The 27,900-nt window shown below is 59.4% G+C and overlaps 1 protein-coding gene across 4 annotated transcripts in view; it reads right to left on the bottom strand.

Moving 5' to 3' along the window:
- The window catches only part of PKD1 (polycystin 1, transient receptor potential channel interacting), a 53,093-nt gene that overhangs the window by 11,910 nt on the left and 13,283 nt on the right, over positions 1-27,900 (bottom strand). For 2 of the 4 annotated variants that reach the window (XM_066275250.1, XM_066275253.1), the window contains exons 2-32: positions 22,741-22,812; positions 22,549-22,620; positions 21,725-21,894; positions 20,792-21,460; positions 20,486-20,669; positions 19,538-19,758; positions 19,080-19,195; positions 17,894-18,020; positions 17,338-17,570; positions 15,998-16,753; positions 15,047-15,178; positions 14,706-14,881; positions 14,319-14,452; positions 10,083-13,699; positions 9,720-9,869; positions 8,249-8,392; positions 7,843-8,122; positions 7,536-7,749; positions 7,286-7,457; positions 6,765-6,917; positions 5,939-6,083; positions 5,199-5,819; positions 4,880-5,036; positions 4,342-4,594; positions 4,043-4,238; positions 2,208-2,378; positions 1,981-2,124; positions 1,680-1,890; positions 1,466-1,592; positions 449-565; positions 306-358 (exon numbers count right to left, since the gene is read on the bottom strand). In XM_066275250.1, the coding sequence (XP_066131347.1) occupies positions 306-358; positions 449-565; positions 1,466-1,592; positions 1,680-1,890; positions 1,981-2,124; positions 2,208-2,378; positions 4,043-4,238; positions 4,342-4,594; positions 4,880-5,036; positions 5,199-5,819; positions 5,939-6,083; positions 6,765-6,917; positions 7,286-7,457; positions 7,536-7,749; positions 7,843-8,122; positions 8,249-8,392; positions 9,720-9,869; positions 10,083-13,699; positions 14,319-14,452; positions 14,706-14,881; positions 15,047-15,178; positions 15,998-16,753; positions 17,338-17,570; positions 17,894-18,020; positions 19,080-19,195; positions 19,538-19,758; positions 20,486-20,669; positions 20,792-21,460; positions 21,725-21,894; positions 22,549-22,620; positions 22,741-22,812 (9,987 nt within the window). The remainder of the gene's footprint in view (positions 1-305; positions 359-448; positions 566-1,465; positions 1,593-1,679; positions 1,891-1,980; positions 2,125-2,207; positions 2,379-4,042; positions 4,239-4,341; positions 4,595-4,879; positions 5,037-5,198; positions 5,820-5,938; positions 6,084-6,764; positions 6,918-7,285; positions 7,458-7,535; positions 7,750-7,842; positions 8,123-8,248; positions 8,393-9,719; positions 9,870-10,082; positions 13,700-14,318; positions 14,453-14,705; positions 14,882-15,046; positions 15,179-15,997; positions 16,754-17,337; positions 17,571-17,893; positions 18,021-19,079; positions 19,196-19,537; positions 19,759-20,485; positions 20,670-20,791; positions 21,461-21,724; positions 21,895-22,548; positions 22,621-22,740; positions 22,813-27,900) is intronic. The other 2 variants (XM_066275251.1, XM_066275252.1) reach the window with 2 other exon arrangements.

The raw sequence follows: 27,900 nt of genomic DNA, 5'->3' as shown, positions 1-27,900 counted from the left end.
TGACACAGGTCAGCAAGGTTATCCCGAGGGAACACGTCTGCACATCCAGCCACACACGGATGCGTGGGGCTTCTGTGCAACATCACACAGGGCCAAGAACACGGTGAGAACACATGAACACATGACACAGCACATGCAGCCCAGACACCCATAACATGGGGCTTCTGTGCAACATCACGCAGGGCCAAGAACACGGTGAGAACACACGAACACACAACACAGCACATGCAGGCCAGACACCCATAACGTGGCACACGTGCAGCTGACCAACACCAAGGCTTACGTTTTTCTCTAGGGACCCTCACCTTTTGGAATCATCCAGAAATAAGTCATTTTTCATTTGTCCAGCACAGGCCTGCTGAGAAGCACAGACAGAGCCTCAGACTCTGGGCTGTCCAGAGGCCGTGGGACCCACCCGACCCAGCCAGGGCCCCTCCGGAGCCCCCACCTCAGCACGGAGCCCGGGGAAGGTGAGGAAGGAGCTGTCCAGCACAGAGGAGTCCAGGTAGCTGTCCGTGTCCAGGACCTGCTGCCCTGTGGGGGTGGAATTTGGGGCCCCGGCCACCTGCAGGGAGAAGCAGGTGGTCAACAGGAGGTAGCTCTGGCTGCTGTCCCAGGGAGGCATACACACTCCTGCACAGACAGTCTAGACTAGCATTTCCCCAGAGAATGTTCTAGAAAGATGCACACATTCTCTATCTGCATTATCTGTCACAGTAGCCACTAGCCACATGTTGCCGATGGAGCACTTCAAATGTGACTGGTGCAACTGAGGAACTGAGGTGCTGATTTTATTTAATTTTAATTAATTTAAATATAAACAGTTGCACACAGCTCCTTACTCTCACTGTACTGGCTTCCCGGGTACATCCCTCTCCGTTACACGTGCAGTCCTGTCCTATGAGTTGCTGGATTTGATCTGCTGCTCTCTTGTGAGGGTTTCTGCCTGCGTGTTCCTAAGGGACAGTGGTCTGTGGCTCCCTCTTCTTGCGACGTCCCTGTCTGGTTGTGGTATGAGGGGAGCGCCCCCTCCTCCTGCATGTGTGTGAGTCTAGGAAGGACTGTTGATTCTCCTCTGTTTGGCATAATCACCAGTGAGGCCATCTGTGCTTTTCTTCGTGGGAGGTATTAAATCACCAATTTACTCTTACTTGCTACAGTTCTGCTCAGATTTTCCTGTTTCTCCTCTGGTCAGTTTTGGCAGTTTTTCTGTCCAGGAACTTGTTCATTTCTTCTAAGTTATCTAATGGGCTAGTCTGCAGTAGTTCACGGGACTCCCTGATCAGTCCTGTTCATTTCTGTGCCGTAGGTTGTGACAGCCCCTCATTCACTCACGATTTCAACAATCTGTACTTCTCTAGCTAAAGGCCTTGCTGATTGTCCCTCTCTAGCTCTCATGCTGGACATCACAGCCCTTTGCAGAGGCAATGGCCCCACCCCCGGAGCTCTGAGGTCCCCAGCCCACCTTGCTCCGGGACATCCGGAAGAGGAACAGTATAACGAGGTAGATGGGGTAGACAACCACACTGGACACCAGGCCAACAGCGATCGTGTCCACACTGAGCGGGATCAGACTGGACACAGGCACCATGCTATGTGGCAGGAGAGGAAACTTGGCTGTGTTAGGCTGCGAGGGGGAACAAGAGGGGTTGGGCATAGGAATCCCGACAGGCACTCACCTGTAGGCAGTGTCTCCCACGACTCCATACCACACGGCATTGGCACCCAGGAAAAGGCAGATGAGGAGAACACAGCAGGTGGCCCGCTGGACCCGAGTGAAGCGGCTTCTAGGTGGCCGGTCCCATATGGAGAGCCAGATATGCTTGTCAAAAAAGCCACGCTGGAGCTCGGACACCAGGAGGCGCTGGAACCGCCGAAGGGCCATGTCACCTAAAGAAAGGGCACAGGACCAGCTTCAGGAGGCCAGAGTTACTGACACCTCCTCCAGCCTACAGGAGTGGAAAGGAGGCGGGACCTTACTTGCTGCTAACACCTCCTTCTCCACCAGGCCCCCATTAGCCTCGGTCTCCACAGACAGCCAGTCGTTGACCAGGAAGAAAGTGCTGCGGGCCGTCTGCAGGTCCCTGACGATAATGTGCTGCAGGAACCAGGCGGGGCTGAGCCCTGCAGGGGGGTCGGGAGGTGGGTCAGGGCTGCAGGGTGCCAGACAGGCGGACAGAGGGGCAGCAGCAGGTGCCCTCCCAGACCTTTATTGTCGTGCCACACTCGGATCTTCCACACGCTGCCCAGACTGTGTGGGGTGGCGATCTGGAAGATGTCCAGGCTGTTGCGGTGGAAGGCTCTGTCCCCATCCAGGTGCCGGTGGCCGCTCCGGCTGTCCGCTCCGTACAGCATGATGCCCACGTGTGCCGTGGTACCTGGGGCGCAGACGGAGAGGCAGCAGGACTCTGGGTTTGCTGCCCACCAAACATGCAACCCCAGCAATATTTTTTGCCCTGTCTTCATGCAAGCACAGGCAGCCCTCACTCTGCTCAGCTCTTACAAACACAGACCTCAGTTACCTGAATTCGTTAAAGGAACACAGCCCCCAACCACATGGTTCATTTGTCAGTTATGATGGCATGCCATCTGTAACTGTATAAAATATAAACTTGGCTGCTAGCTCCTCAGACTGCTATGTAAATAAGGGATGCGGCCCTGGCCGGTTGGCTCAGCGGTAGAGCGTCGGCCTAGCGTGCGGAGGACCCGGGTTCGATTCCCGGCCAGGGCACACAGAAGAAGTGCCCATTAGCTTCTGCACCCCTCCGCCATGCTTTCCTCTCTGTCTCTCTCTTGCCCTCCCGCAGCCAAGGCTCCATTGGAGCAAAGATGGCCCGGGCGCTGGGGATGGCTCTGTGGCCTCTGCCTCAGGCGCTAGAGTGGCTCTGGTCGCAACATGGCGACGCCCAGGATGGGCAGAGCATCGCCCCCTGGTGGGCAGAGCATCACCCCATGGTGGGTGTGCAGGGTGGATCCCGGTCGGGCGCATGCGGGAGTCTGTCTGACTGTCTCTCCCTGTTTCTAGCTTCAGAAAAATAAATAAATAATAAATAAATAAATAAATAAATAAATAAATAAGGGATGCACAGCGTGGTCAGTGATCGATCACTTCACTTCTCCCAAAGCCTGCTGAGGATGGGTCACTTGGGGCTTCAGCTCCCACAGGCCACCAAGTGTATAGTGGTGCTGCCTCCTTGTCTCCCAAAGACAAACCATTTGATGTTTTACAAGAATGGGTCATCGGAAGAGGGGACTGGCCAGCAGATGAAAGCACAGCAAAGAAATAAAAAATGGTAACGCTGGACATAAAATCTGAATCAAAAATAAATGGACTACTGAAGAAGCAGTCATGGGAGTGCTGACACTGCCAAGAGGCCATCAGTGACAAACCTCCCAGCAGAAATAAGGACAACGGCAGTAACAAAATGGATAAAGATGTCACAGAGCAACTGATGCCAGCGAAAACGCTGCATGAGCTCTCTGAGATATTTCACAACACGGAGTGCAAACAAGAAATGTTGAAATACGGCACTAAGCCAAGGCACAGAAAATACAGCCACTCTATATCAGGAATTACACAAGAGAACACTGTTCAAACTACTCTTGAGTTTCTCACAAAGAAATAAAACACTTTAATTCCCAGTGTGTCTAATGTCTTAAGTACACTGAACTATGTTTATAACCAATAGTTTTTGATGTCTTGGAAATAATTGTTGTTTTTACAGTGAGTTATTATTTCCCCCAGTCATCACTGCGCTCCCTCTCAGAGCCTGCACACACTAGTCGGGCCCACGTGACCGTATGAAGCAAGACCATCTGGGCTGACAACACCTGCTTCACAAAGGAACTTTCCCCATCCTCAGGAAGGGTGACACCCTGTCCACAGGTCACTGCAAGGATTAACGAGCTACTACTTTACATGGTATTTGGTAAAGTGAGTTTTGTTGTATGGCATCTATTATGACGATCGCCACTAGGGAAGGTGGCCGGACAGCAAAGGAGAGTGGCCTGGGAGCCCAGCTGAGGGGGCCCCTGCCCTCACCTGAGCCTCGGCCCCAGCCAGTCTTGACCAGGATCTCGTACTTGAAGCGACCCCTCTTTCCGCAGAAAGGGATGACGCGGACCCGGCTAATGTCGAGCTGGTCCAGCTTACGCAGGATCACAGCCATTACCGCGTAGGTCACCAGGCACATGGCACATGTCAGCAGGACGATGTAGTTCATGTCCAAGGCTGGCTCCTGGGGAGACAGAGCCATCAGGCCCAGGAAGCACGGCCCTTGCCTCACTGTCTCAGGATGAAGCTGGGGCCTCCACACTGCTCAGAAACATGGCGCCACTCACAGGGAAGATGAAGTGCACGTGGCTGGGGGGCACGAAGAGGCTGGCTCCAAAGGCAGTGAGGTGGCGGGTGAGGCAGACTGCCTGGCTGGGCGAAGTCTCCTCCAGGGGCACGAGCCCCTCTGTCCGCCACATCATCTCCTCCTCGTCGAAGTACTGGCACAGGGACGAGTACAGGCCCACAGACACTTCCAGAGCAGACCAGCGGAAGTGGCTGGTCAGGTTCAGGTAGAAACGCCTGCCTGGGTCTCTGGTCCTGGGAGAAGCAGGGGGGAGTGTCACAGCCACACCCTGCCCAGCCCCTGGTCCCGAGCCAGGGCACTGTTCTCAGCTGAAGCCACGCTCACCATGCATGGCCAGGCCTGGCCACGCCCCAACCACTCTGCTGCATACCTGCTCCCACGGCAAGCCCTCGTGGCCTGGGCACATACGGATCTGATCGTGTCCAGCTGGTCCTCAGAGACCAGCCCCACCCATGTCAACAAGTCCTGGATTGGTCAGACCCAGTGACCCAGCATGCAAGCCACTCCCAGGGTCTCACCCAGGGGCGAAGAAAAAGGTGTAGAGCCTGTGGTCCTCGCCCGCCAACGCCTCCAGACTGATCTTCCTGCTGGCTGAGCAGTTGTGCTCGTTGGGCCAGGGTGCCGAGTGCAGGTAGACAGCCAGGTAGGGCTCAGGCTCCTCGGACACGTAGTGCTCTGGAGGCGGCACGTGCAGGGTCAGAGGACTGCTCCCCCGGGGGACACCCCTGGAAGCCCTCGAGCCCTCCCTGTTGCAGGGGCTGGAGGCACCATCATGCATGAGACAATGCCTGCTCCCCCCGTTTCCCCAGAGCCCAGCGCCCAGGTCACAGCACCCACCGTTCAGCACAGTGTAGGTGAGCTGTAGGTGCAGCCCTGCCTCGGGTTTGCTGTGGTCAGGGGCGACCACAGCACTGACCGAGGCCCGGGGTGGGACGATGGCCAAATCAACAGGGAGGCGGTGGCCACGGGCAGCCTGGTCAGAGCTGTTGGGCACCTTCACGGTGATGGCGCGCTCCGAGGCCAGGTGCCCAATGGGGATCTGGGTGCCAGCCTGTGTCTGAAAGGCCATAGATGCCACCTTGGTGGAGACAGTGTAGTTGTTTATGTAGCCGAAGGGAAAGGGGTTGGAGTCGACCAGGAAGATGAGCTGCACCACGTCGCTGAGGTTGGACAGGGCCCCGCTGAAGGCGGCAGGGATCGAGAAGTGGCAGCCGGGGCCGGAGGTGTTGCCCTGGCACAGCAGGCTCAGCGGGTCTGAGCGCTTGCCCTGTGCCACGATCTCCTCCCCCGCCAGGGTCAGGGGCTCCTCGTTCAGCACCCGGGAGCGCATGAGGATGCACATGAGGGCCGACGACAGGTTATAGGCCCTGGATGCTACCATCAGTGAAGGTGGCTCAGCTCCGGGCTCTGAGGGCTGCAGGTCCTGGACGTCGGAGCTGGCCAGGTGGATGAGGTCGCCTGCGGAAAGGGGGAAGCATGGGGGGAGGGGTTAGGGGAGAGAGATGGAGAAGAGGTGGGGGATGGAAAGATGGGAGAAGGTCGGGGGAGCACAATGCGCCCCCAGCCCCAGGCCGCACCTGTGATGTTGAGGATGCTGTCGGCAATGGCGGTAGGTGTTCCGATCCCTGCGGTGGTCTCAGCCTGCAGGATGCGCATCATGGCCTCCAGCTTGTGCAGTGTCTTCTTCAGGCACGAGCGGCACACGGGCTCCCTGCTGGACACCTGCAGGAAGCCCTGGCCGGTGTCCAGCTCACTCCAGCCTGGTAACTCCCCCTTCTGCACCTTGGCCCAGCTTAGCTCTATCACATTTGTTGTGATTCTGGGGTGATCTTCATGACCACGGCCTCCCTGCCTCCAACGGGTCTCGCTAAACCACCCAACCATAGGTTCCCCCTCGTGCCTCCTGGCTGAGGGACCTTCTGGGTCTCCTCCCGACCTACAAGCACTCTAAGGTAACATGGCCCTGCTGCCCTAGCCACACACAGACAGCCACAGATGCCACGTGGCAGATAGGGCAACCCCGTCCCAGAAGGCTCTGTGATCCTTTCTCCGCTGAGGCCTCTGTAGCAATCCCCTGCCATCTTGGGTACAGCACCCCCCACCCTCACCAAGACTGTGCCCAGCCCAGCAGTCCCTAGTTCCTGGGTAAGGTTGTGGGCAGCCTCTCAGAGCTGTAGAGACATGTCAAGTGTGATCACAGGTTGGAGGGAATAGGCACGAGACAGCCACTTCATGTCAGCCTCCCCATACCTGAGCTGTGCCTTACGCCCTGGGCCCCCCTGCGGGGCCATCCTAGGGACACCTGTGGCTCACGCTGGGCTCCCCTTAGGAAGGGCTCATGGCCGGCCTGACTCTCAGGGCAGAGGGGCCCAGGGCTGCCAAAGAGCCTGGGTCCCATCCTACCATGCACTGGGCCAGCACTGCCGCAATCTGCTGGATGTCATCCACGGTGTTAACCCTCAGGGAGACCAAGGTCTCTGTGATGTTCTTGCGTATCTGGGCTTGCAGCTGCCACCTAGAGTCCAGTTCTGTCGCCATGGCCAGGGACTGCTCATACTGTGGGTGGTGGGCACAAGGTAGCCATCAGTGGGCAACAGCAGCTCCACCAGCAATGCAGATGGACACAGCACAGGCCATCTCAGGTGCTGCATAACGTGACACAAACCCTGTTCCTTCCAGGGCAAAAGGGGGCTTTGCCAGATCCTGCTGAGGGTCTGGGGCACAGGGAGAGGCACGGCAGGGGCAATCGGGCACTGGGAAAAGATCACAGAGGGGTCTACTGAGCGCACAAGTCATTTCAAGGAGGTGAGGAATTTTGCCTTTTGGGAGCCAGGGGACAAGCTCTTTGCAAGAACGCAAGGATAGTCAGAAGTACTGCTCTGGGCCAGCACCCACCTCTGAGGGCAGACTCCCCCGGAACTGACCTCGTTGAGCACAGTGATGAGGGCCAGGGAGTACTCGATGACATGCTGGGGGTCGGCCTGTCTCAGCAGTTTGGGCAGCATGCTCTCCGTGAGGCTGTGCAGCCACACAGTGAGGTCCGGGGGGCCACCCAGGGCATCACCTGGGGGCTCTGGCAGGGTGATGGCCAGAGACCTGCGCACAGAGACCATGAGTGAACAGGGAACAATCCCCGCCCACACCACAGGCACCGCCCCAACGAGCCCTGCTCACCTGTTGAGGGCGACCACAGCAGCGCCCAGCTGGTCCTGCACCACCACGGCCAGGCCCACCTCAAAGTGGGGAGTGAAGCCAGGTGGCAGTACAGCCCCGTAGGTGGAGAGACTGCCCTTGTAGACGCAGAATTCCTCACAGTGTCCCTGGCGACAGCGCTGCAGCAGCAGAGCGTACACCAGTGGGGCGCCCGCGTCCTCAGCATCGTGCCAACCTGCGGGCCACAACCGTCACCCCAGCCTCCCCATGCAGGCCCCTCCGTGGGCATCATCGTGGCCTTCTGCCTCCCACACGTGGCCGCACTCACCCTCACACTTGAAGTGCACCTTGGTGGTGAGGGCGTGCACCGAGTCCAGTGGGAAGAGCTGGCAGGAGCCCCCCAGCGGAGGGCGGTTGGGGGAGAGGCGGATGGAGGCGCAGCCCTCCTCCTCGCCAGAGTGGCCCAGCACTGTGAGCGTGAATGTGTAGCCCTCACCGTCTTGCAGCACACCACGCCGTACCACCAGCCGCATGCCGGTGCTGCCCGTGGACGTGGTGGTCTCGTCCAGCACCAGCGTCTTGTTGCTAAAGGTGCGAGCAGCCCAGAGCTGTGGGGCACAGATGGGCACTCAGGTGTGGGACTGGTACTGCTGTCACCTCCAGGGCTTGGGCACCTCCCCACCTAAGCCCAGACCCTATACCAACCCTGCTCTGACCCCAGGCCCCCAGCTCACCCCTCGCTTGGAGCCCCCACTGCAGCTGTCACAGCGGCCCTCCAAGTACACATAGGAGCTGCGGCTCACTGCGTACACCCCCTGTGCCTTGCAGGACACGCACTCCAAGGACACAATGGGCAGCTGGCCGCTCCGGATGAGCACCTGTGGTGGGGTGGGATTAGATTATAGGGAGGCCATGCTCTGAGACGGGGCCTCTGCCTTAGAGGCCCAGCTCCCAAGTCTGCTCAGGGTGGCGGGGTGGTCCGGCCCAGAAGGGCCTCGCCCAAACTCGAAATTCCCATGGGACAGTGTGCATTCATCTGGTTATGAAGCAGGGATCATCTCAAGGAGCAGAGACCATGTTGGGCTAATTTATTGCAGCATTTAGTGCCCAACTTGGGCCTGGCACACAGGAGGCACTTGACATGTGCTCACCTATCAATGCGCCCATGGATTGAGGACAACTATGTTTTATACTGCCCCTCCTGAAGTTCCTGCTGTCCTGGGCTGGAGGGTGGGACCCAACTCAGACAGCCTAGCCAGGTTGGACTTCTGCTCCAAGCACTTACCTCCCCAGACACTCCCTCTTGTACAGGCACTAGGAAGCCTGGCACTGGGGACAGATACCCCACCCCAGGTACCAGCAAAGCCTGGCATACCTGCTCCCATCAGCAGGCCCAACAGCAGGGGGGGTAGCTGATATGGGGTCACCGCACACCAGTCCTGACCTACCTGGCCGGCCCAGGGGAGGGGATCAGAGCAAGTACCAACAGAGAGGGAAGAACAGCCCCCCTTAGAAAACTAGAACAGCCACTCTCAGGAAGCAACGTTTCTTCATTGTTAGCCTTTGCGCTGTTGGGACAGTTTATGCCTCAAAATCACAAGAGCTCCACACCTCCTCTAAGGTTTGAAGCGTAGCGTACTGCGTTTGGAAGAAGTAATGCTAAAGCAGGATGTCTTACTAAACAGAATTTGTATCAGAATTTGTAACTCAGAAAACTGATAGCCTCTGTAAGTACAATAACCTTTAAAAAGGGTGTTTGGGCCTGACCAGGCGGTGGCGCAGTGGATAGAGCATCGGACTGGGCCGCGGAGGACCCAGGTTCGAGACCCCGAGGTCGCCAGCTTGAGCGTGGGCTCATTGGGTTTGAGCAAGGCTCACCAGCTTGAGCCCAAGGTCAAGGCTTGAGCAAGGGGTTACTCGGTCTGCTGTAGCCCCCGGGTAAAGGCACATATGAGAAATCAATCAATGAACAACTAAGGAACTGCAACAAAGGATTGATGTTTCTCATCTGTCTCCCTGTTTGTCCCTATCTGTCCCTCTCTCTGACTGTCTCTGCCACAAAAAAAATAAAATAAAAAGGGTGTTTGGCCCTATCTGTGGGAGGCAGCCCTGTGCACGCAGCCCTTCCTGGCAGCGACCCCTCCCCCCACCGCAGGCCTGAGGCTCCCCTTTCCTGGCCTAAGGCCAAGGGAAGGTGGCACCTACCGTCTGGTTGGTGGACTCCTCCTTCCTGCCGGCCTTCCACACAATCAGGTTGAAGGTATATTCCACACCAGCTTGCAGGCGCTCCCGAGGGATGGTGACTATGCTGTTTCCACGGGGCCCAAAGTTCATCACACATCCGCCAGTCACACTCTGTGATCCACAACAGGGGCAGTGAGACCCTGGCCCCATCTCAATGCAGAGAGCCTGGTCCAGAGGACAGCTAGGGACACCACCCTCCCTCTGCTGGGATCAAGCCCACCAGGACTGTGCCAGCACATGGACCCCCTCCCGGGTTCATTAGTGCAAACAATTGCGGGGGGCTGGAAAGACACCCCTTTTCTTTGGCCCTGCGGTACAGCTAACCTGTGTTGAGGCCACACAGGCCCAGTGGAAGCTGAGGGGCGTCTGGTCACCATCCTCTAGGTTGGGGTCGTAGGACTTGCTTCCATCCAGCACGAGGTCCTGCGTATCTGACCACACGCGGTACGAGCCACCCTCAACAATGGGTACCAAGCGCTCTGGCGCCACTGTCACATTGGCCTGGATGCTCTGCGACAGGGGTGTGTCCCCAAACGACACCACAAACACAAAGCAGTAGTGACCCACGGGCAGCACCAGGCGAGGCACCACCAGCTGGGGCCGGCTCACGTCCACACCAGGCAGGGCCACACGGGCTGTGCGCCCAGGCCGCAGGCAGCTGGCGGCACGGTACACCTCCCAGCGGTACTCAGTCTGGTAGGTGACACAGTCACGGAGGTCGATGTGGGCCTCCAAGTAGTTGCGCTGGGAGCGCCGCATTAGCACCTGCGGCGGCAGCGCCACATCCACCCTGGGCTCCCTGCAGGCCAGCACGTGGACGGTGACTGTGGCCTGTGCCACGAAGAAACTCACCAGGTTGGAGGCATTCACCTCCACTTGGTAGTCTCCGGGCTGCAGGTAGAAGTGGTCGGCCCAGGGATCTTCTGTGCCCTCTGCTGGGGTCCCATCCCCAAAGTCCCAGCGGTAGACCACGCGCCGGGGGCTGGGGCTTGTGGCAGCCTCGAACCGGGCTGAATGGTTGGTGAAGCAGCGGCTGCTACGCAGCCCCACGTGCTGAATAACATCCTGGACCTCAACCACTAGGGTGTGGTTCACACCACCCAGCTCGTTAAAGGCACGCACATGGATCTCTAGTAACCCCGCAGCCACGGGGGTGTAGGTGACATCACGACCTGATAGGATGACCAGCGAGTCCCCCTGGACCTTCTGTAAGGAGAAGTACCAGGCATAGGCGACACGAGAACCCCGCTGTACCCGGGCCGTGAAGTTCCTCTCAGTACCTGTGGCAATGCCTGCTTCACAGCAGTTGGGCACCTGGAGCCCACCCACAGCCTCCAGCACCAGGATGCGGGCCTGCGCCTGTGCGCGGCTCACGTGGTTCTCAGCCTGGATGCTCAAGGTGTAGTCCCCAACCCGCGGGAAGCTGCGGGAAAAGTGACGCCCGGGGAGCACCTCAAGGCCAGCCCCGCTGACCTGGAGGTGGAAGCTGACGGCTGAACCAGCAGCTAGGAGGATCTGAAAGTGGACCAACTGCCCGGGCTCCACCACCTTGCTGCTGGCCCACAGTTCCAGGCCCACAACAGGCTCCTCCACCGTAAGATTGTGTGTCGCTGTGACCCAACTGACTGCATTGGAAGCGTTGAGCTGGACAGAGAAGGTGCCAGCATCAGGGAAGACCACAGTGACACGCTGGCCATGCCTGCTGCCACCCGGAACAGCCCAGCACCAGCTGACATTGGTACCCAAGATCAACTGCCCCTGGAAGAGCACAGCAGAGCCGGTCACCACATAGCTGCTGTCTAGCTCGTCGGTCCTGATGCTGAGACCACTCACGGGCACTTGCACAGCCAAGTCAATGGTGGCGTTGGCCAATCCCAGTGGGTTCTTGGCTGTAATGGTGACCGGGTATAAGCCAGGAGTGAGAAAGGTGTGGGTCATGGATGGATCTGGGGACTCCCAGCTCAGTCCTTCCTTCAGGGACCAGGTGTAAATGACACCACTGCCACTAGCCAGTTCAGCACAGAAGGTGACACTCACGTTGACAGAGGCCGGATTCGGAGAGGCAGTCACAGCCAGCTGCCTTATGGGCTCCACAAAGTCCACAGTGCGGTTGGCCATGGCACTGCCCAGCATGTTTGTGGCCCGCAGCTGGATGTGGTAGGTGCCAGCTTCGAGCACAGTAAGCAAGAAGGATCTGCCACTGCCGACCAGAGTGGGGCCGCCGTCCCGCTGGGCAGTCCAGCCATAGGAGATGTTGGTACCGTCCCTGACCACCGCCTGCAGCTGAAGGGTGCTGTTGGTGGGAAAACAGCAGCTGCCGCCGCCACCAGCCACCTGGAGCCCCTCAATGCGCTGCAGCACGTAGACAAAGATGCTGTCCTGGGCAGTGCCCACCTCATTCTCGGCTGTGACGATGATGTTGAAGGTGCCCACAGAGCGGAAGGTGTAAGAGATGGTGGGGCCCCCAGGAATGGGTGTGCATCGGTCACAGAGCACCCAAGAGTAGCGCACATCACTGCCCGCCTCCAGCGAGGTGCTGAAGCTCACGCTGCCATTCAGGGGCACCACCGTGCGGCTGGCGTTGACGCTGAGACCCTGCACGCGCCGCTGTACCGAGACGTTCAGCCGGGCCTCGCTGCGGCTCACCTCGTTCCAGCCGGCCACTCTGACGGTGAAGTGGCCTGTGCTGGCGTACATGTGGGTGACCGCAGGGCCCTCACGCTGCCCACCGTCCCCCAGCTCCCACAGGTAGGTGGCAGGGCGTCCACGGCCCACAGCGGAGAAGAGGTAGGGCTGCTGCAGCTCCAGCACACGGGATCCGTTGACCCTGATGCCCGTGACCTCCACGGGCTCCTGCACCTCCACGAGCGCCGTGTTGTTGGCAGCCGAGATGTTGTTGGACACAGTGACTGTCACCAGGTAGGATCCTGCATCCCAATAGGTGAATGTGACTTCGGGGACCCGGATGCAGGGGGCGTCCTCGGTGCCAAAGTCCCAGGTGTAGCGGTAGGGGGCTGGGGGCCAGGCATGGGCCACTAGCCGGGCCTCCTCTCCGAGCCGCACAAACTGCCTCTCGGGGAGCAGGGTAACGTTGCCCACCTCAGACTCCACACACACGCTGGTGAAGTAATGTGCCTTGTTCACTTGGCTCGAGAGAATGAGCGCCAGAGGAAACGTGCCGCTCCGTGTGAAGTTGTGCGTCACAGTCGGGTCTCCCCAGACCGTTGTGTTGGATGAGCCGTCTCCAAAGGTCCAATCGAAGACATAGTGGGCAGGGTCCCCAGTGACATGGGCTGTGAACCGGGCCTGGGGCTGCGCAGGTATGCAGGCCACAGGATCGATCCACAACACCTCTAAAACAAAGACCTGCACGGGCAGGCTCTGTGCTAGGTGGCCGGCGGGGCTAGACACACCCACAGTCACTGTGCAGTTCTGAGCCCGCAAATACACATGCTCTACTGTGGCCTCAGGGCCCACGAGCACTGTGCCATCCCCCATGTCAAAAGTCCATGTGACATTGTCGCCTGACTCCAGGGTGGCACTGACCACCACAGGTGCGCCCTGCTCCACAGCTGGGCTCAGACTCACACTCAGGCCACGGAGTTCCTCAAAGACACGGACATCAGTGCATGCCACTGTGCTGCTCACTGTGTTGTTGACTTCCAGGCAGACACGGTATGTGCCCTTCAAGGTGTATGTGTGGTTGACCACTGGCTGGTGACATGTCACGGCTGGGGAGCCATCCCCAAAGTCCCACGTGTACAGGATGCCCCCAGGCGAGGGCAGCGGGTGCGGAGAAAAGGTGAGGAGCTGGCCAGCCACCAGGACAGGGCTGTCCACGGCCACAGCCATGGCAGGAAGAGAGGCACGCACACTCACAGGCACCAGCTGCGTCAAGTTCTCGAAGGTGGTAGACACGAGCAGGGTCAAGTTGTACTCACCTGGGGGACAGGCCCAGAGTGGAAATGGCCCCGTGGCCACTGCACCGCCTGCTCAGCACAATCCCTCCCTAACCCCTTGAGGGCTGCTGTGTGCAATGGCTTCTCGGGAGGGCAGAACAGGGCCATGGTCAAACAGAAAGGAGAACACCCTTGGGTCCCACCCAGGAGGTCCTCACAGCAAGGTGTGCGGGGGGGTGCTGCCAACAGGGCGAGACACAGGGCTACAGCAGAAGTGGGACAAGGAGCAGAATGTCTCTAGGTATGACTTCACTCAGAGGTTAAGAGTGAGTGCCAGCACAGGGCAAGGATGGTGGACGCCCTGCTGTTTACTTTATATTCTCTGTATGAGGCTTCTGGAATTTTAAAAGTAACTAAACAAGAAGAGCCCCCTCCCACTTCTCTCCCAAAAAAGCCTCAAAGAAGGAGACAGGAGGGTCTAGTTTCTGATCAGCATATTCAAATCACAGGATGCAGTGACAGGGTCCACCCCCTACCCCTCTTCACCCCTCCTTCACCCTAGTAAGGCCCTGGGCCATCAATCCAAGCTAGCTCCCTGGGGGTTGCCCCTAGGGCAGGGCATGCCCAGAGCGGGTCAGCAGGGTGGCAGGCCTGCCCTCACCTGGGATGGCGTAGGTGTGAGCGGCGCTGTGCTCCACCAGCACCTGGGCCACCATGGGATCTGGGACCTGGAAGGACTCATTGTATGGAGGCTTGAACTGGCCGATCACCTGCTCCCCATCCCCGAAGGTCCACCTGCCGGGGCAGCAGGCAGGCAGTGAGCAGCTGGGGGGGATGAGTGGGAGGGGCTGGCTGCTCCCTGGGGGGGCGCCCACTGGCCCAGGACAGCCCCTCTTTCTTTCCTGTCCCTTCAGTCAGCTTCCCACCCAGTCCTGTTGCCGCATCCCAGATCCTATGGCCCTAGCACCTCCTGACAGATGGGGGGCAGGGGAGGGAACGCTAGGGGAGAACCGGACGCCCTGCTCCCTGCTGGGCCCAGTGCACTCACACAAAGGACACCTCCACCGCCGAGTCCACCAGCACCTCGGCCGCCAGCACCAGTGTGGCGTTGGGGGACAGCACAGGCGGCACTGCGGACACCCGCAGGCCCTGCATCCTGTGCATCCGCTCCACAGTGACGTTGTAGTTCACAGTGACATTGCTCACATGGTTGGTGGCCGTCAGCTGTGGAGACAGGTGGCGATGACCTGGCTGCCAGCAGGCCTCAGGCAGTGGGCAGAGCCCCACCCTGCATTGACCCTGCTGAGTCAGGGGAGCAGAGCAAAGCAAAGCAGAAATAGAAGGCAAGGGCACGCCCACCCCATTCCCTTGCCTGCGCCCTTTGCCCACCGAGAGCTTGAAGACAGCAGCACTCTGGTAGATGACGTTGAAGACCACATTGTGGAAGGTCAACGACTGCTTGTCATCGATGGTCCAGCGGAAGACCACGTCTGACCCGGCCTCCACTGTGGGGCTATACCTCTGAGGGAAGGACACAGCGTTGGCCAACAGTGACCCCGCCCTCAGCCCGTGTCTACCAGCCTGGACACACCTCCCTGTGGGGCTTCCTGGGGCAGGACTTGAAGGCACTGTGGAGAGGGAAAGCCAGAAGGGGGGGCAGGAGAGGGTCCTAGGGCCACCCTACACTAAGGAGCCAGGCGGAAGGGGACTGAGCCTGGGCTTAGTCACATCCTGACCTCTGCACCGGCTTCTCCACCTGTCATCTCTGAATCTGCACACCCTTTCCCAGGCCCCTTAGTTGGACAGCACAATGCCATTTGGGAAGGCATGTGTTTCAAAGAGCCTCATGGCTGGACATTGCCCTGTACTGCCTGATAGAACGGGTGTGAAAAGGTGTGACTGGGTAAGCTAGGGGACACACTGTGCAATGGCAGGGCTGTCAGAGACAGCCCTTTCCAAGGCTCCTGTGCAAAGGTGCAAAGCTGGTGGTTGCCTTGTTCAGGGTAGGCACCCCAGGGTGGGGACAGCCCCTTCCCAGAGAGGCACAGATGTGGCCAGGTGGCGTTAGACCCCACCTCAAAAAGTGCTTGAAAACACACCCAGGCTCGATGAGGCTAGAGGTGAGCGGAGTTCCATGTGTGTTTCTTGAAATGGGAGAGTGGAGAGAAATGTTCTCAGAGCCCCTGTTCTATCAGTGATTTTTCAGCAGTTTAGGAATGAATGACCACCTAGCAGGACTTGCCCGGCAACCAACCAAGCTCCTTCCTCACTGGGGAGGGGCCCCTCTGCATGAGCACCTTGTCTCAGAAGAAGCTGGGCAGACTTGCTGGCCACACTTACCACCAGGACGCCCTGCAGCACGCGGGCCTCGGGGCTGGGCGTGGCTCGGAGGCCGCAGATGGGCTCCTCCGCTTTCACCCACAGGCTGAGGTTTGCCCGGCTGGCGCTGTTCTCCACCACAACCTCCACTGCGTGCTGGCCCTCACTGAGCCTGGGCAGTGCCAACACGGAGAACAGGGTACTGTTGGGCTCACTGGCGCACCCAGGCACCAGGGCAGCCACCAAATCGGGACAGGTGGCCTCAAAGGGCGCGCTGGTGTTGCCCCCAGGCCAGTGCACCGTGGCCGTGGCATTGGCACCGGAGTCCACCTGGAGCACCAGGGCAGAGCCGTTGGTGGACATGTAAAGGAGGCCGTCGTGGGGAACGGGGTGGACGACCCGCAGCCCAACCACGGGGGACAGCACCTCGAAGCTGCAGGACAGGTTGCGCCTCGACACACTGTTGCCCACAGAGGCCCGGACCTCGTAGCGGCCTGGCCGCCTCAGCCCTGGGTTGGACCACTGGCCCAACAGGGGGGTAACCCGCTCGGTGGCCGTGAGCAGCCGCAAGGCACAGGCCTGGCCAGTTGGGCTGGCCTCCAGCTCGGCGGGCAGGCAGGCCAGCCAGACCAAGGCATTCGTAGAGAGATACGGGGCCTCAGGACCGGAACGGCCCAGTGCCGGGGTGCAGCGCAGGAGGGCGCCCAGGCCAGCATCGTGCTGCAAACCTATGAGGTCACCAGGGAGCAGGGGGCCGTCCTGGCCATGGAAGGCAACCTACAGGAGAGGGAGGTGGGGCTGTGTCAGGGCCCCACAGTGGGCCACCACTGGTCAGGGGCCTGCAGAGGAGCACTGGGCCAGCAGCTCCAACAGGCGGGCAGGATCCCCTGGCATAACCCCGAGTCGCTCCTCCACAAGGGTCTCAGCACTCATCAGTCACTCACACCCCACAAGGCTTCCCAGCGGCCCCCCAGCACTCGTGGTGGGACAGGCAGGGCAGCCTCATGCCAAGAGAACACACACAAGGCAGAGAGAATGCAGCAAGGGTGGGACATCCCCAGGCAGGACGGTCCTCTGAGGGACACTGCAGACAAGACTTGAAGGACAGGAAGGAGCCGGCCAAGCAAGAGAGGTTTAGAGAGTCCTCCTTGGAAGGCACAGAAAGTGAAAAGATCCTGGGGGGAGCTTCTCATGCTGGGAGATGAACAAAGGCTCTGACAAGGCCAGAGGCAGGCAGGGGACTGGCTGGGGGACCCAGTGGATGATGCAAAAGCATCTGCATTTTATCTGTGTTTATGGGGAGACCCAGACCTTGGGTGACTAAGGGGGAGGCAGAAGGCACCCAGGCCAGTGACACATACCGAGTACTGGGCCGGAGGACCCGCAGGCACAGAGAAGAGGAACTCCTTCCACAGTGTGTAGGAGGCCCCTGGAAGCCCCAGCCCTGATGTGGACCCATTGGCACAGGCCCGAGGGTGGCAGGGGGTGTCCAGTGGCAGGCAGATGTTAGACCTGGGGCACCAGAGGCCCTCTGGTGTGCACTCAGCAGCTGGCTCAGTCCTGTTCTCAGGCTCGCTGCTGTTTTCCAGGGCTGCTGCGAGGAGAGGAAGGGTGTCACAGGTCCTAATTTGCTAATAGGCCGCATCAGGGACACCCACTACTACAGGAGGCCCTGCAGAAAGTGCCCCTGGCCTGCCCTACCCCGCCCAACTCTGGGCCAGCTGACTAACTCAGGAGAGCCCTATCCCATCTGTCCTTGGGATCCCGAGCATGAGTAAGTGACTCTGTGGACCTATATGGACCCCTCTCCGTCCATCTGAGGCTGGAACCCAGTCCAGTGGCCAAGGGACCAGCAGGCATGACAGTGCAGAGAGGCTACCCAAGCCCCTAACTCCCACCACCAGGACAGAGTCCCACCTGCTCCTCCCATGGGCCGGTACACCTGTAGCCTCATCTGGGCAGGCCGGCCAAGCTCCTGGGTTCCAAATTCGGCAGTGGTGAGGAAGGCTTCATGGCTCAGGCTCAGCCCAGGGAACACCATCACCTGGTGAGGTGGGAGGGGGGACAAGGATGTTGGGATGGGGGTTGGCACCCTCAGCTCCACAGACCGGGCCCTCAGGCTCCACCAGCCTAGAGAGGAAGGAACCACGAGATGGTGCTCTATGAGGCCCCCGACGTTTCACTAGGGAGGAAAAGTCACACCAAAACCATCAGTGAGCAGCAGGACCCCCACTTGGTTGTTTGTTTGTTTGTTTTTAAATCCACAGACAAAAGAGAGAAAGGCTCAGGAGCTCAGAGCTCTCCTGGATACCAGGACCAGGGCTTCTCCCTACACAAGAACAGGTTTTCTAAACCATCTCTACTGGGCACACAGGGCATTAAAAAAGGGAGATGCTCTGCCCATCTGAAGCCGCTGCTCCGTTGCTTGGCAACTGAACTATTTTAGTGCCTGAGGCGAGGCCATGGAGCCATCCTCAGTGCTTAGGGCTAGCTTGCTTGAACCATTTGAGCCATGGCTGCAGGAGGAAAAGGGAGGGGAGCAAATGGGTGCTTCTCCTGTGTTCCCAGACTAGAAATCAAACCTGGGACTTCCACATGCCGGGCCAACGCTCTACCGTTGAGCCAACTGGCCAGGGCCAAAAAGTTTTTGGGTTTTTTTTCTGAAGTTAGAAGCAGGGAGGCAGACACACAGACTCCCGCATGCGCCCAACCAGGATCAACCCAGCATACCCACTAGGGGACGATGCTCTGCCCATCTGGGCCATTGCTCCATTGCAACCGGAGCCATTCTAGCACCTGAGGCAGAGGCCGTGGAGCCATCCTCGGCTCCCGGCCCAACTCTGCTCCAATGGAGCCTTGGCTGCAGGAGGCGAAGAGAGAGAGAGAGAGAAAGAGAGGAGAAGGGGAAGGGTAGAGAAGCAGATGGGCGCTTCTCCTGTGTGCCCAGGCCAGAAATTGAACCCAGGACTTCCACACCCTGGGCCGATGCTCTACCACTGAGCCAACTGGCCAGGGCCAGCTTGTTTTTTTAAAGAGACATACTACAGCCAGAATAAGAGCGATCTCCACACTGTGCCCAGGGGTAGGATCTTGGCTGGCCTACCTCGACAGGCTCCCGGGGGGCAGAGAGGGCCTCTTGCTGTGCCAGGGGGATCAGGGGTCCCTGCAGGTCTCCGCTGGGTGCCCCCACAAGGAAGTTCTCTGCATCCCACACAGGGCCTGGGGCGGCAAGTGTGCAGTGAGGCATTGGTCCCAGGCCAAAGAGGCAGTATCAGGGGCCAGGGCAGGACTGAGCCACCCCCCAGCAGCACCCCAGCTTCCCCCATCTTTGTCTCCTTCAGTGTGGGTTCAGCCCAGGACAACAACAGGTGCTTAGCAAACACCCAGTGAACACTGACCAGCTAAGAAAGGAGCCTGGGGCAGGGGTGGGGGTAAGCAGTACTGTCCTGGCCAAGTGTAGGAGGAGCTCTGGGGTGACCAGAAAACGGTGTTTTTTGGGGGGACAGCTGTCCTGGCCCAGCGAAAAAGGCACTCCCCAGAGCCCCCAGCCACCCAGCGCACCTCCAGGCCGCAGCTCACAGACGTAGCTGTGTGGTGCGGAGCACAGGTCCGTGTTACACTGCCCAGCGGGCCCCAGCCGCACGCAGCGCTCCGCTGTGGCAGGGTGCGGCTCCCCGGGGAGCCAGTTCTGGCAGCTCTCCAGGCTGAAGGCCTCGCCTCGAGGTGACGGGCCGGCCTCAGCACCCTCCACTGCTGAAAAGCCGATCCACACATCCAGGCTCCTACAGGTGACGGGATGGCAAGGACTCAGGGGTCTTCTCAAAGACAGGCACCCCCCCCATTCATCCTCACTCTGGGGGCAGGCTTCTCACAGCAGTCCTGCAGGTGGGCTTTGTCCCTGCTCTCCAGGTGGGGAAACCAAGGCTCAAAGACATGACCTAGAGAGCAAGGCCCACAGGAGTGCCCATCCAGCCGCCCATGCCCTGGGGCTCGTGGCCCAGCTGAGGGGGCTCCGCCCCAATCAGATCTGCACATGTCCTGCGAGAAGGCCCAGGGTATGGCATTTGGGGACTAAGACACCTACACATCAGCCCCCAAAGGGCTACTCCCCACAGCTCTACCAAGGTGGGAAAACTCTAAGAGGCAAGCATTTCAGACATGTGGGTAGGGATGGACACAGGGACAAAGAAAGAGAGATGAGGTGCTGAGATCAGAGCCAGGCACTGGGGCCCGCCACGCTAACTGGGCAACCTTGGGAAAGGGCCTTGACCACTCCAGGCCTTGCTTTCCCTCTGCACCCTGAGGATATCCAAGGTCTGATTTCACAGTCCAGCTAGGCTCTTCCCACACGGGGAACCACAAGAGGTGGAGGATCTGGCCTCTGTACCCTCCCCACTGCCAGCCACGACAGGTACTGAGGTCTCCCTAGCCACTTCCACCTCTCTGCCTCACCACCTCAGGCTCTGCCCCCTCCACAACCTCCCAGCCTCTCAGGGTGGGGGCAGGTACCTGGTGACCCGGGAAACCAGGAAGTGCTGGACGGCAGGACTGTCCACCATGGCCAGGGCAGCCCCAGCCCAGGCCCGGCACCGCTCCTGTGCCTGCACCCAGGTCGCCTTCTCCGCTACCAGGCGGTAGCAGTGCCCATTACCAGGGAAGATCTCGGTGTCGGAGGGGCATAAGGGATGTACCACTGGGGGCCAGCAGGGAATGAGATGGGGCATTAAAATGTGTGCCCATCTGGGACTCTGCCCCCCCCCCCGGACCCTGGGGTGGGAAACAGGAATGGTGACAGAGGCTCAGGGAGGCACCCACCTTGGGCCAGCTCCTCGCCCAGGGCCACTATGCTGTAGGTCGCCTCAAGGCCTGAGCCACCACGATTTCTGATACTAAGCTGCAGGGTCTCATTATTGTGCAGTGAGGCCGGACACAGGAGCTCCAGGGCAGCAGGAACCGCCTCCACCTGAACCTCTGTCTCCAGCCGGGATGAGCCAGCCCCCAGGGCCAGCACTGCAGTCACGTGATGGCGCCCAGGAAGCACATAGTAATGAGTGCTGGCAGGACCAGCAGTGTCCACTTCAGGGGAGTTGTCACCAAAGTCCCAGTGTGTGGAGCTGATGGGCAGTAAGGCAGTGACATGGAAGGCTGCTGGCTGGCCAGAGGCCAGGGGTCCTTGGGGTCCCACCAGGGAAGCCCCTGGGGAGGCAGGGAAGACATTCTGGAGGAGGGTGGGGCCCCCGCAGGCTGGGACAGAGGGCAGTGGGGGGCTGGAACAGAAGGGCAGGCAGGCAGAGGTGTTGGGGGAATGGGCAGCCCCGCACAGGCAGTGGCCTTGGTCTGAGAGGGCCGCGAGGCCCTGGCCGGTCGAGAAGCAGAAGGCACTGCAGGCCTCGGGCACCAGTGGACCCTCGCGGGCAGCTGAGAAGGCCACCACCACCACGGAACCCGAGCTGTTGTCCGGGAGGCAGGCGACGTACTTCTCACCTGGAAGGGGCAGATGGCTGCCTCTCGGCCCCCATTCTAGATCCCAGATCACCCTACTCTACCCCATCCCACCACCGGTCTTCCCCCACACTGTCTCCCCAGTCCACGGGGCCTTCCTGACCCAGGCGGTCTGTCTCAGCTAGGTTCCCCACGTTCCCATCTACTGTTGCCCCAGCTGGTGACCCCTGCACACTTCCAGGGTCCCTGCTTGGCAGGGCTCCCCGTAGGGAAGGGCCCAGCTGGCCCTGCTCCACCCGCACTCACCACAGCCGCTGTCAGACAAGGGGACTTGGAGAAGGGGCAGGCCAGCCAGAGGGCTGGGCCCCGCACAAGTGGCTGCCTCCGGCTGCACCACGTGAATCCGCTGCTCCTCTGCCCAGCGTGGCAGCCAAGCTAGACCACAGTCACACTCCAACGGGTTCCCACTCAGGTTTCTACAGGAGGGGCAGCGCCAGGTGCTCGGTGTGCAGGGGGCAGGTGTGGGGGACCTGGCCTTGAGGAAGGGTCCAGGACCCCCGACAAGTACAGTCTCCCACTACCCCCGTGACAGCCTGCCATGGACCTGAGTCGGGGAACTCCAAGAGGCGAGCGAATGGCCCCTCAGGGTCTGGTCTTAAACTAAGAAGCAGGTCTGAAGGCCAGGTCAGGAGCACAGGGTGTTGTTGGGAGCCCATGGGCCTAGCCATGGACACCCATAAAAAACAATGCAACTGGCCCTGGCCGGTTGGCTCAGTGGTAGAGCGTCAGCCTGGCGTGCAGAAGTCCCGGGTTTGATTCCCGACTGGGGCACACAGGAGAGGCACCCATCTGCTTCTCCACCCCTCTCCCTCTCCTTCCTCTCTCTCTCTTCCCCTCCCGCAGCCGAGGCTCCATTGGAGCCAAGTTGGCCCGGGCGCTGGGGATGGCTCCTTGGCCTCTGCCCCAGGCGCTAGAGTGGCTCTGGTCGCAACAGAGCGACGCCCCAGAGGGGCAGAGCATCGCCCCCTGGTGGGCGTGCCGGGTGGATCCCGGTCGGGCGCATGCGGAAGTCTGTCTGACTGTCTCTCCCCGTTTCCAGCTTCAGAAAAAAAAAAAAAAATGCAACTTACATTTCACTTAAATTAAATAAATTAGCAAACATTCCTTCTTCTAATGTAGAAATCTTGTTGTTGCTTATGTCCCTGAAAGAAATGGGAGATTCAGCAGGGTCTGAGGAATGCCCCCGTAACCACAATGGTGACCAGCCCCTGCTGCCTGCCCACCCTGTGGAATCCCACAGCTGAGCTAAAGGGGACACTCACAACTCTGTCAGTGCTGAGAGATTCGCCAGAAGCCCGAAATCCAACGCCCGGAGCAGGTTGTGAGAGACGTCTCTGTGGGACAAAACAGCCACAGGTCAGCCCGAGACCCCCGGGAGGGTGCGAAGCGGACCCTGAGCCCCTCCCTGGAAGTTCCTCAGGACTTGCAAGCTGTAGCTTCCCACCCTCCAAGCTCCCTAGTCCCAGGGCCAGAGTGGAGCATTGGAATGAAGAGCCACCTGAGCTGACCAAGGCAGCAGAGGGCAGCGGGGGCCCCTCAGGACTCCATCCACACCCCACCTGAGCCCTTCCCCCTGGCCCAGCAAGACCATCCCACACCACGGAGGGCAGACTTCACCCCCCTCTCCACACGAGTCTGGAACACACCACAGCAGTCCGGGGCCAGGGGCCCAGCTGCTGCCAGCTGGGGAGGCCTCTGAGTGTTACTGAGACACAGTGGGGCACAGAGACCAGAGGAACAGGGTGGGGGGAGCCCTCGTGGATGACCCAGTAACACAGTGATAGTGATAGCCCATATCAAACCTCACGGTTAGCGGGACCCCAATAAAAACCCCACACAGTCAACAAAGTAACACACAGGTTCAATGAGAAGCGTAACTGCACAAGAACCATCAGGAAAACGCGAGGCCCTGGCCACTCAGTCGTTAGAGCATCGTCCTGAAACGCCAAGAAACACCAAGGTTGTGGGTTTAATCCCCAGTGTCCGCCTGCTGGAGTCCCCCCACTCAGGACATGGCAGGGTGTCACAGAATCGTGGGGGCCTGTACTTGTCGGGGCAGATATAGGAAGCAGCAGTGGGTGCACAACTAAGTGAAATAAAGAATGCTTCTCTCTCTTTCCCCTGTCTCTACCCAAAAAAAAAAAAAAAAATCAATAAAAACGTTTTTAAAAGTTGAAACATGGATTGACACTGTGTTCAACTGCGCTTCACCTCTAGGAGTGGTTGCCCTGACCCATAAAGCACAGGCATCTCCGGAAACAGACTGCGACCCTACAGGAATCTGTGCACAGACAAGACCGACACAAGAGCCCACTCTTGAGCCAACAAGCCCGCTTGACCTTCCAGCCCAGAGGCAGAGGTCACAGTCCACCCTGCCCATCCACCTCCTGGGGTGGGGACCTGTGGACCACCCAGATTCAGTGGATACCTTGGTCACCTGACCCACCCCACCCTCCTTATCACCATGGTCTCCAAATAAATGGTGTCTGAGTCTCCCACCCATAAGCCCCTGCCCTGTGATGTCTCAGAACGTCTCTCACCAGCCCTGTCTTCCCACCAGTGGCCACCAGTCATGCAGAGACTGGAGGTCCATCGATGCCTCCTCCAGACCTGCCAGCCCAGCTCCTAAAACACTAAGACTCCCTCCCCCTACTCCAGCTACAGCCTGCTCCAAACCCCATCCCGGACTCCTGCGCTTCCCCCACAGCCCCTCCCCTCCCAGCTCCACGGCAGCCTGGGGTGGGGTGGGAGAGGCGTGTTCTGAAGCCCAGCTCCCATCGGCCACCCTTGGGAATAGACTCTGCTGTCTCTAACCTGCTCTGAACACGGCAGGAGCTCAGTAGGAACTGGCTACTGTGAAACAAGGTCCTCCTGGAAGCCAAGGCACCGAGTGCCAGCCCAGGCCGCTGGCCTCCACACACAGGCCCCAAGGACACAGGGCTGAGGGGGGACAGGGCCCCAGGGCTTGGTAGGCTGGGATGCCGGGCACAGCCCTCTGCCCGGCTCATGGGACCACCTCTGGAACCAGGCTCAGGAAATGACCCTCACCCCAGCCCCTGACCTCTGCTCCTCCCTGGAGAACCGCTGGCTACATGGGGTCTCATTGGCAATCAATACTTGAATATTGGCTACCTACCAATGATGGGGGCGAGGTCTCAGCTAGGCTGCTCCCACTATCCTGGCTCCCAACATACCCTAGGGAACTTTTAGAGGGGCATCACTGGCCTCTCAGTGACCAATGTAGGGAGCCAGGCCCAGAGGGGCTCCCATCCCCTGGTGGCTTCCACTAACGAGGTGTGAGAAGGCAGACTGTGGGTGCAGTCAGGTAACCTGGGAACCTGGTCTCTCTCTCAGCAAAGTGTGGTGGCCATCCAGGCGCTCGAGGAACAGATGGCATGTGGACACGAACAGCTCAGCGGATGCTGGCCTCCGCTTACCAGGGATGGGGAGGCAGACTACGGGCAGCCTCAGCAGGAGGAGGACACAGGCAGCAGATGAGCAAGACCACAGTGCTCCAGAAAACCAGGTGCTCCACCAGAGGGGCTGTGGAAGGAACCTCAACATGGTCAGATGGGCTGGGCCAGAACCTCTGCAAGACTGGACTAAGGTTCCACAGGGTAGGGGAGGCACCGGGGGGTCAGAGCTCCTGCTGGGACGGACAGGGACGTGGCTTCAACCAGGAGACCCCAGTAGCCCCCCCAATGCTATGACCAGGTGGCCCAACCAGGCAGGATGCCGGCACACCTAACTTGGCAAGGCCCGCCGCCTCCCAGCCACAAGGTCGAATGGCACTCAGTCATGGCGTCTACCAGGCTGCTCTGGGAACCAGTGCAGCCACACACACCGAGAGGCCCAGAGGTTCTTCCCGCTTCGCCTGTGAGACGACACATGACTTACACTTTGAGAGCCCTATGCCCCTCAGCAGATGTGGCTTGGCACCCCCTCTTAGCACACAGAGGCAGGAGAAACAGCGTGAAATGCTGGCCCCTCTCTCTGCAACTGTTCAAAATAAGAAGCAAAGTGCTGGAAGGGGGTGCAGAGTAGCAAGCCCATTCTCGAGGACAGGCAGGTACCCTAGATCTTCTATGCACCCGTTCTGCTCGTGAAGTAGGAGAGATGGGATGGGGAGGCTTCAGTGCAGAGGGGACAGACAGGCAGGCTGCACAGGGGGCCTGGGGCAGGCTTAGAGGGGAACAGATTGTGAAGGGGTGACCAAGGGTAGTCAGGAGCCACGCCAGTCAAGGAGTGCAGGCCAGCAAGGCCTCCTCCATTCCAAGAAGTGGCACTGTGGGCGCAGGGTCAGATCCCAGCTCTGCCTCGTCCGAGCTAGTGCCCCACCACGCTGAGACACAGTTTCCCATCTGGAAACGAGTATGTGTGTTTGTACATAAAGGTCTGTTTCCTCCAAGGGCTGTGGGACAGGAGCCCATGCCCAAAGTGTGGGACCTGGGGCGGGGTCGCCTCTGCTCTCCCCAACTGAGCCTGGTATCCCTGTTCCCTCCCACTTGGGGGGGGGGCCTTTTTCTTATCAGCTTGGCAGCTACCATAAAGTAAGTCCAGATATGTACTCAAAAGTGGGTCTGGCCTGACCAGGCGGTGGCGCAGTGGATAGAGCGTTGGACTGGGATGCGGAGGACCCAGGTTCAAGACCCTGAGGTCACCAGCTTGAACGCGGGCTCATCTGGTTTGAGCAAAGCTCATCAACTTGGACCCAAGGTCGCTGGCTCAAGCAAGGGGTTACTCGGTCTGCTGAAGGCCCGTGGTCAAGGCACATATGAGAAAGCAATCAATGAACAACTAAGGTGTCACAATGTGCAACAAAAAAACTAATGATTGATGCTTCTCATCTCTCCGTTTCTGTCTGTCTGTCCCTGGCTCTCCCTCTCTCTGACTCTCTCTCTGTCTCTGTAAAAAAAAAAAAAAAAAAAAAAAAGTGGGTCTGGGCCTGACCAAGTGGTGGCACAGTGGATAGAGCGCTGGACTGGGACAAGGAGGACCCAGGGTCAAAACCCTAAGGTCATTGGCTTCAGTGCGGGGTCACTGGCTTAAAGCCCAAGGTCACTGGCTTGAGCAAGGGGTCACTTGCTCTGCTATAGCACCCCGGTCAAGGCACATAGGAGAAAGCAATCAATGAATAACTAAGGTGCTGCAACAAAGACTTGATGCTTCTCACCCTGGCTGGTTGGCTCAGCGGTAGAGCGTCGGCCTAGCGTGCGGAGGACCCGGGTTCGATTCCTGGCCAGGGCACACAGGAGAAGCGCCCATTTGCTTCTCCACCCCTCCGCCGCACTTTCCTCTCTCTCTCTTCCCCTCCCACAGCCGAGGCTCCATTGGAGCAAAGATGGCCCAGGTGCTGGGGATGGCTCTGTGGCCTCTGCCTCAGGCGCTAGAGTGGCTCTGGTCGCAACATGGCGACGCCCAGGATGGGCAGAGCATCGCCCCCTGGTGGGCAGAGCTTCGCCCCTGGTGGGCGTGCTGGGTGGATCCCGGTCGGGCGCATGCAGGAGTCTGTCAGACTGTCTTTCCCTGTTTCCAGCTTCAGAAAAATGAAAAAAAAAAAAAAAAGACTTGATGCTTCTCATCTCTCTCCCTCCTGTCTGTCCCTAGCTATCCCTCTCTCTGACTCTGTCTCTGCCAAAAAAAAAAAAAAAAGTGGGTCTGGGAGCCATGGAGGGGCACATGCTTTCTTCTAGGGGGTATACCTACAGCACTACCCGTCTCTGTACTCAGCGCGCACCGGGAAAAACAAGAGCAGAAAGAACACTGGAGTGGAGGTCATGGGAGGGGTCTTGGGGGAGGGTCACTGAAGGGGGCAGTCACTGGTAGGGGACATGGGTAGAGTCCTCACCCAGTCCCACATCCCCGAGGCCCTGAACAACCACTTTCCACATCTCCATCTGTTCTTGCCATCACTGTTCTGGGGGAACGCCAAGGCCATGGGCCAGCCCCATCCCCCCCCTCCAGCCTCTCGGCTTCCTCTGCACCCCCAAGTGATGTCATCAGTCTGACTTCCTGCCCCCACACTCAGTTCTCCCCCAGTCCTGCAACACTGGGGGGAAAAATGACAGGACAAAGCAGGCCCAAGGAGCCACCTCCAGGAGCCCGTGCTGTGGGCAGCAGCAGACACTGGCAGGGCAGCAGCCAGCCGCACAGCAGGAGAGCAGCAGCCGAACCGGAAAGCACCCTGAGAGGTCCTAGGCCAAGCAGGGCCCACCCTCAGAGCCAGTGAGACCCTCCCAGGTCCCTGCAAGTCGAAAGCCATCAATTTCCAGTGATGCCACGGTTGGAGAGGTTAGGCCAGCTAGGGTGGGGGAAAGGGTGAACTGGGGACAGGCATACATCCACAAGAGCACAAGGCACATGTCATCTCCCCAGGCACCAGGGACAGGGCTGGGAGGGTCCCCACTGTCTGCAGCACTAAA

Source organism: Saccopteryx bilineata, chromosome 4 (genome assembly GCF_036850765.1).
Source record: "Saccopteryx bilineata isolate mSacBil1 chromosome 4, mSacBil1_pri_phased_curated, whole genome shotgun sequence".
NCBI classification, from domain to species: domain Eukaryota; kingdom Metazoa; phylum Chordata; class Mammalia; order Chiroptera; family Emballonuridae; genus Saccopteryx; species Saccopteryx bilineata.
The sequence above is the reverse complement of the archived record's forward strand: the minus strand, read 5'-3'. Positions and strand labels throughout refer to the sequence as shown.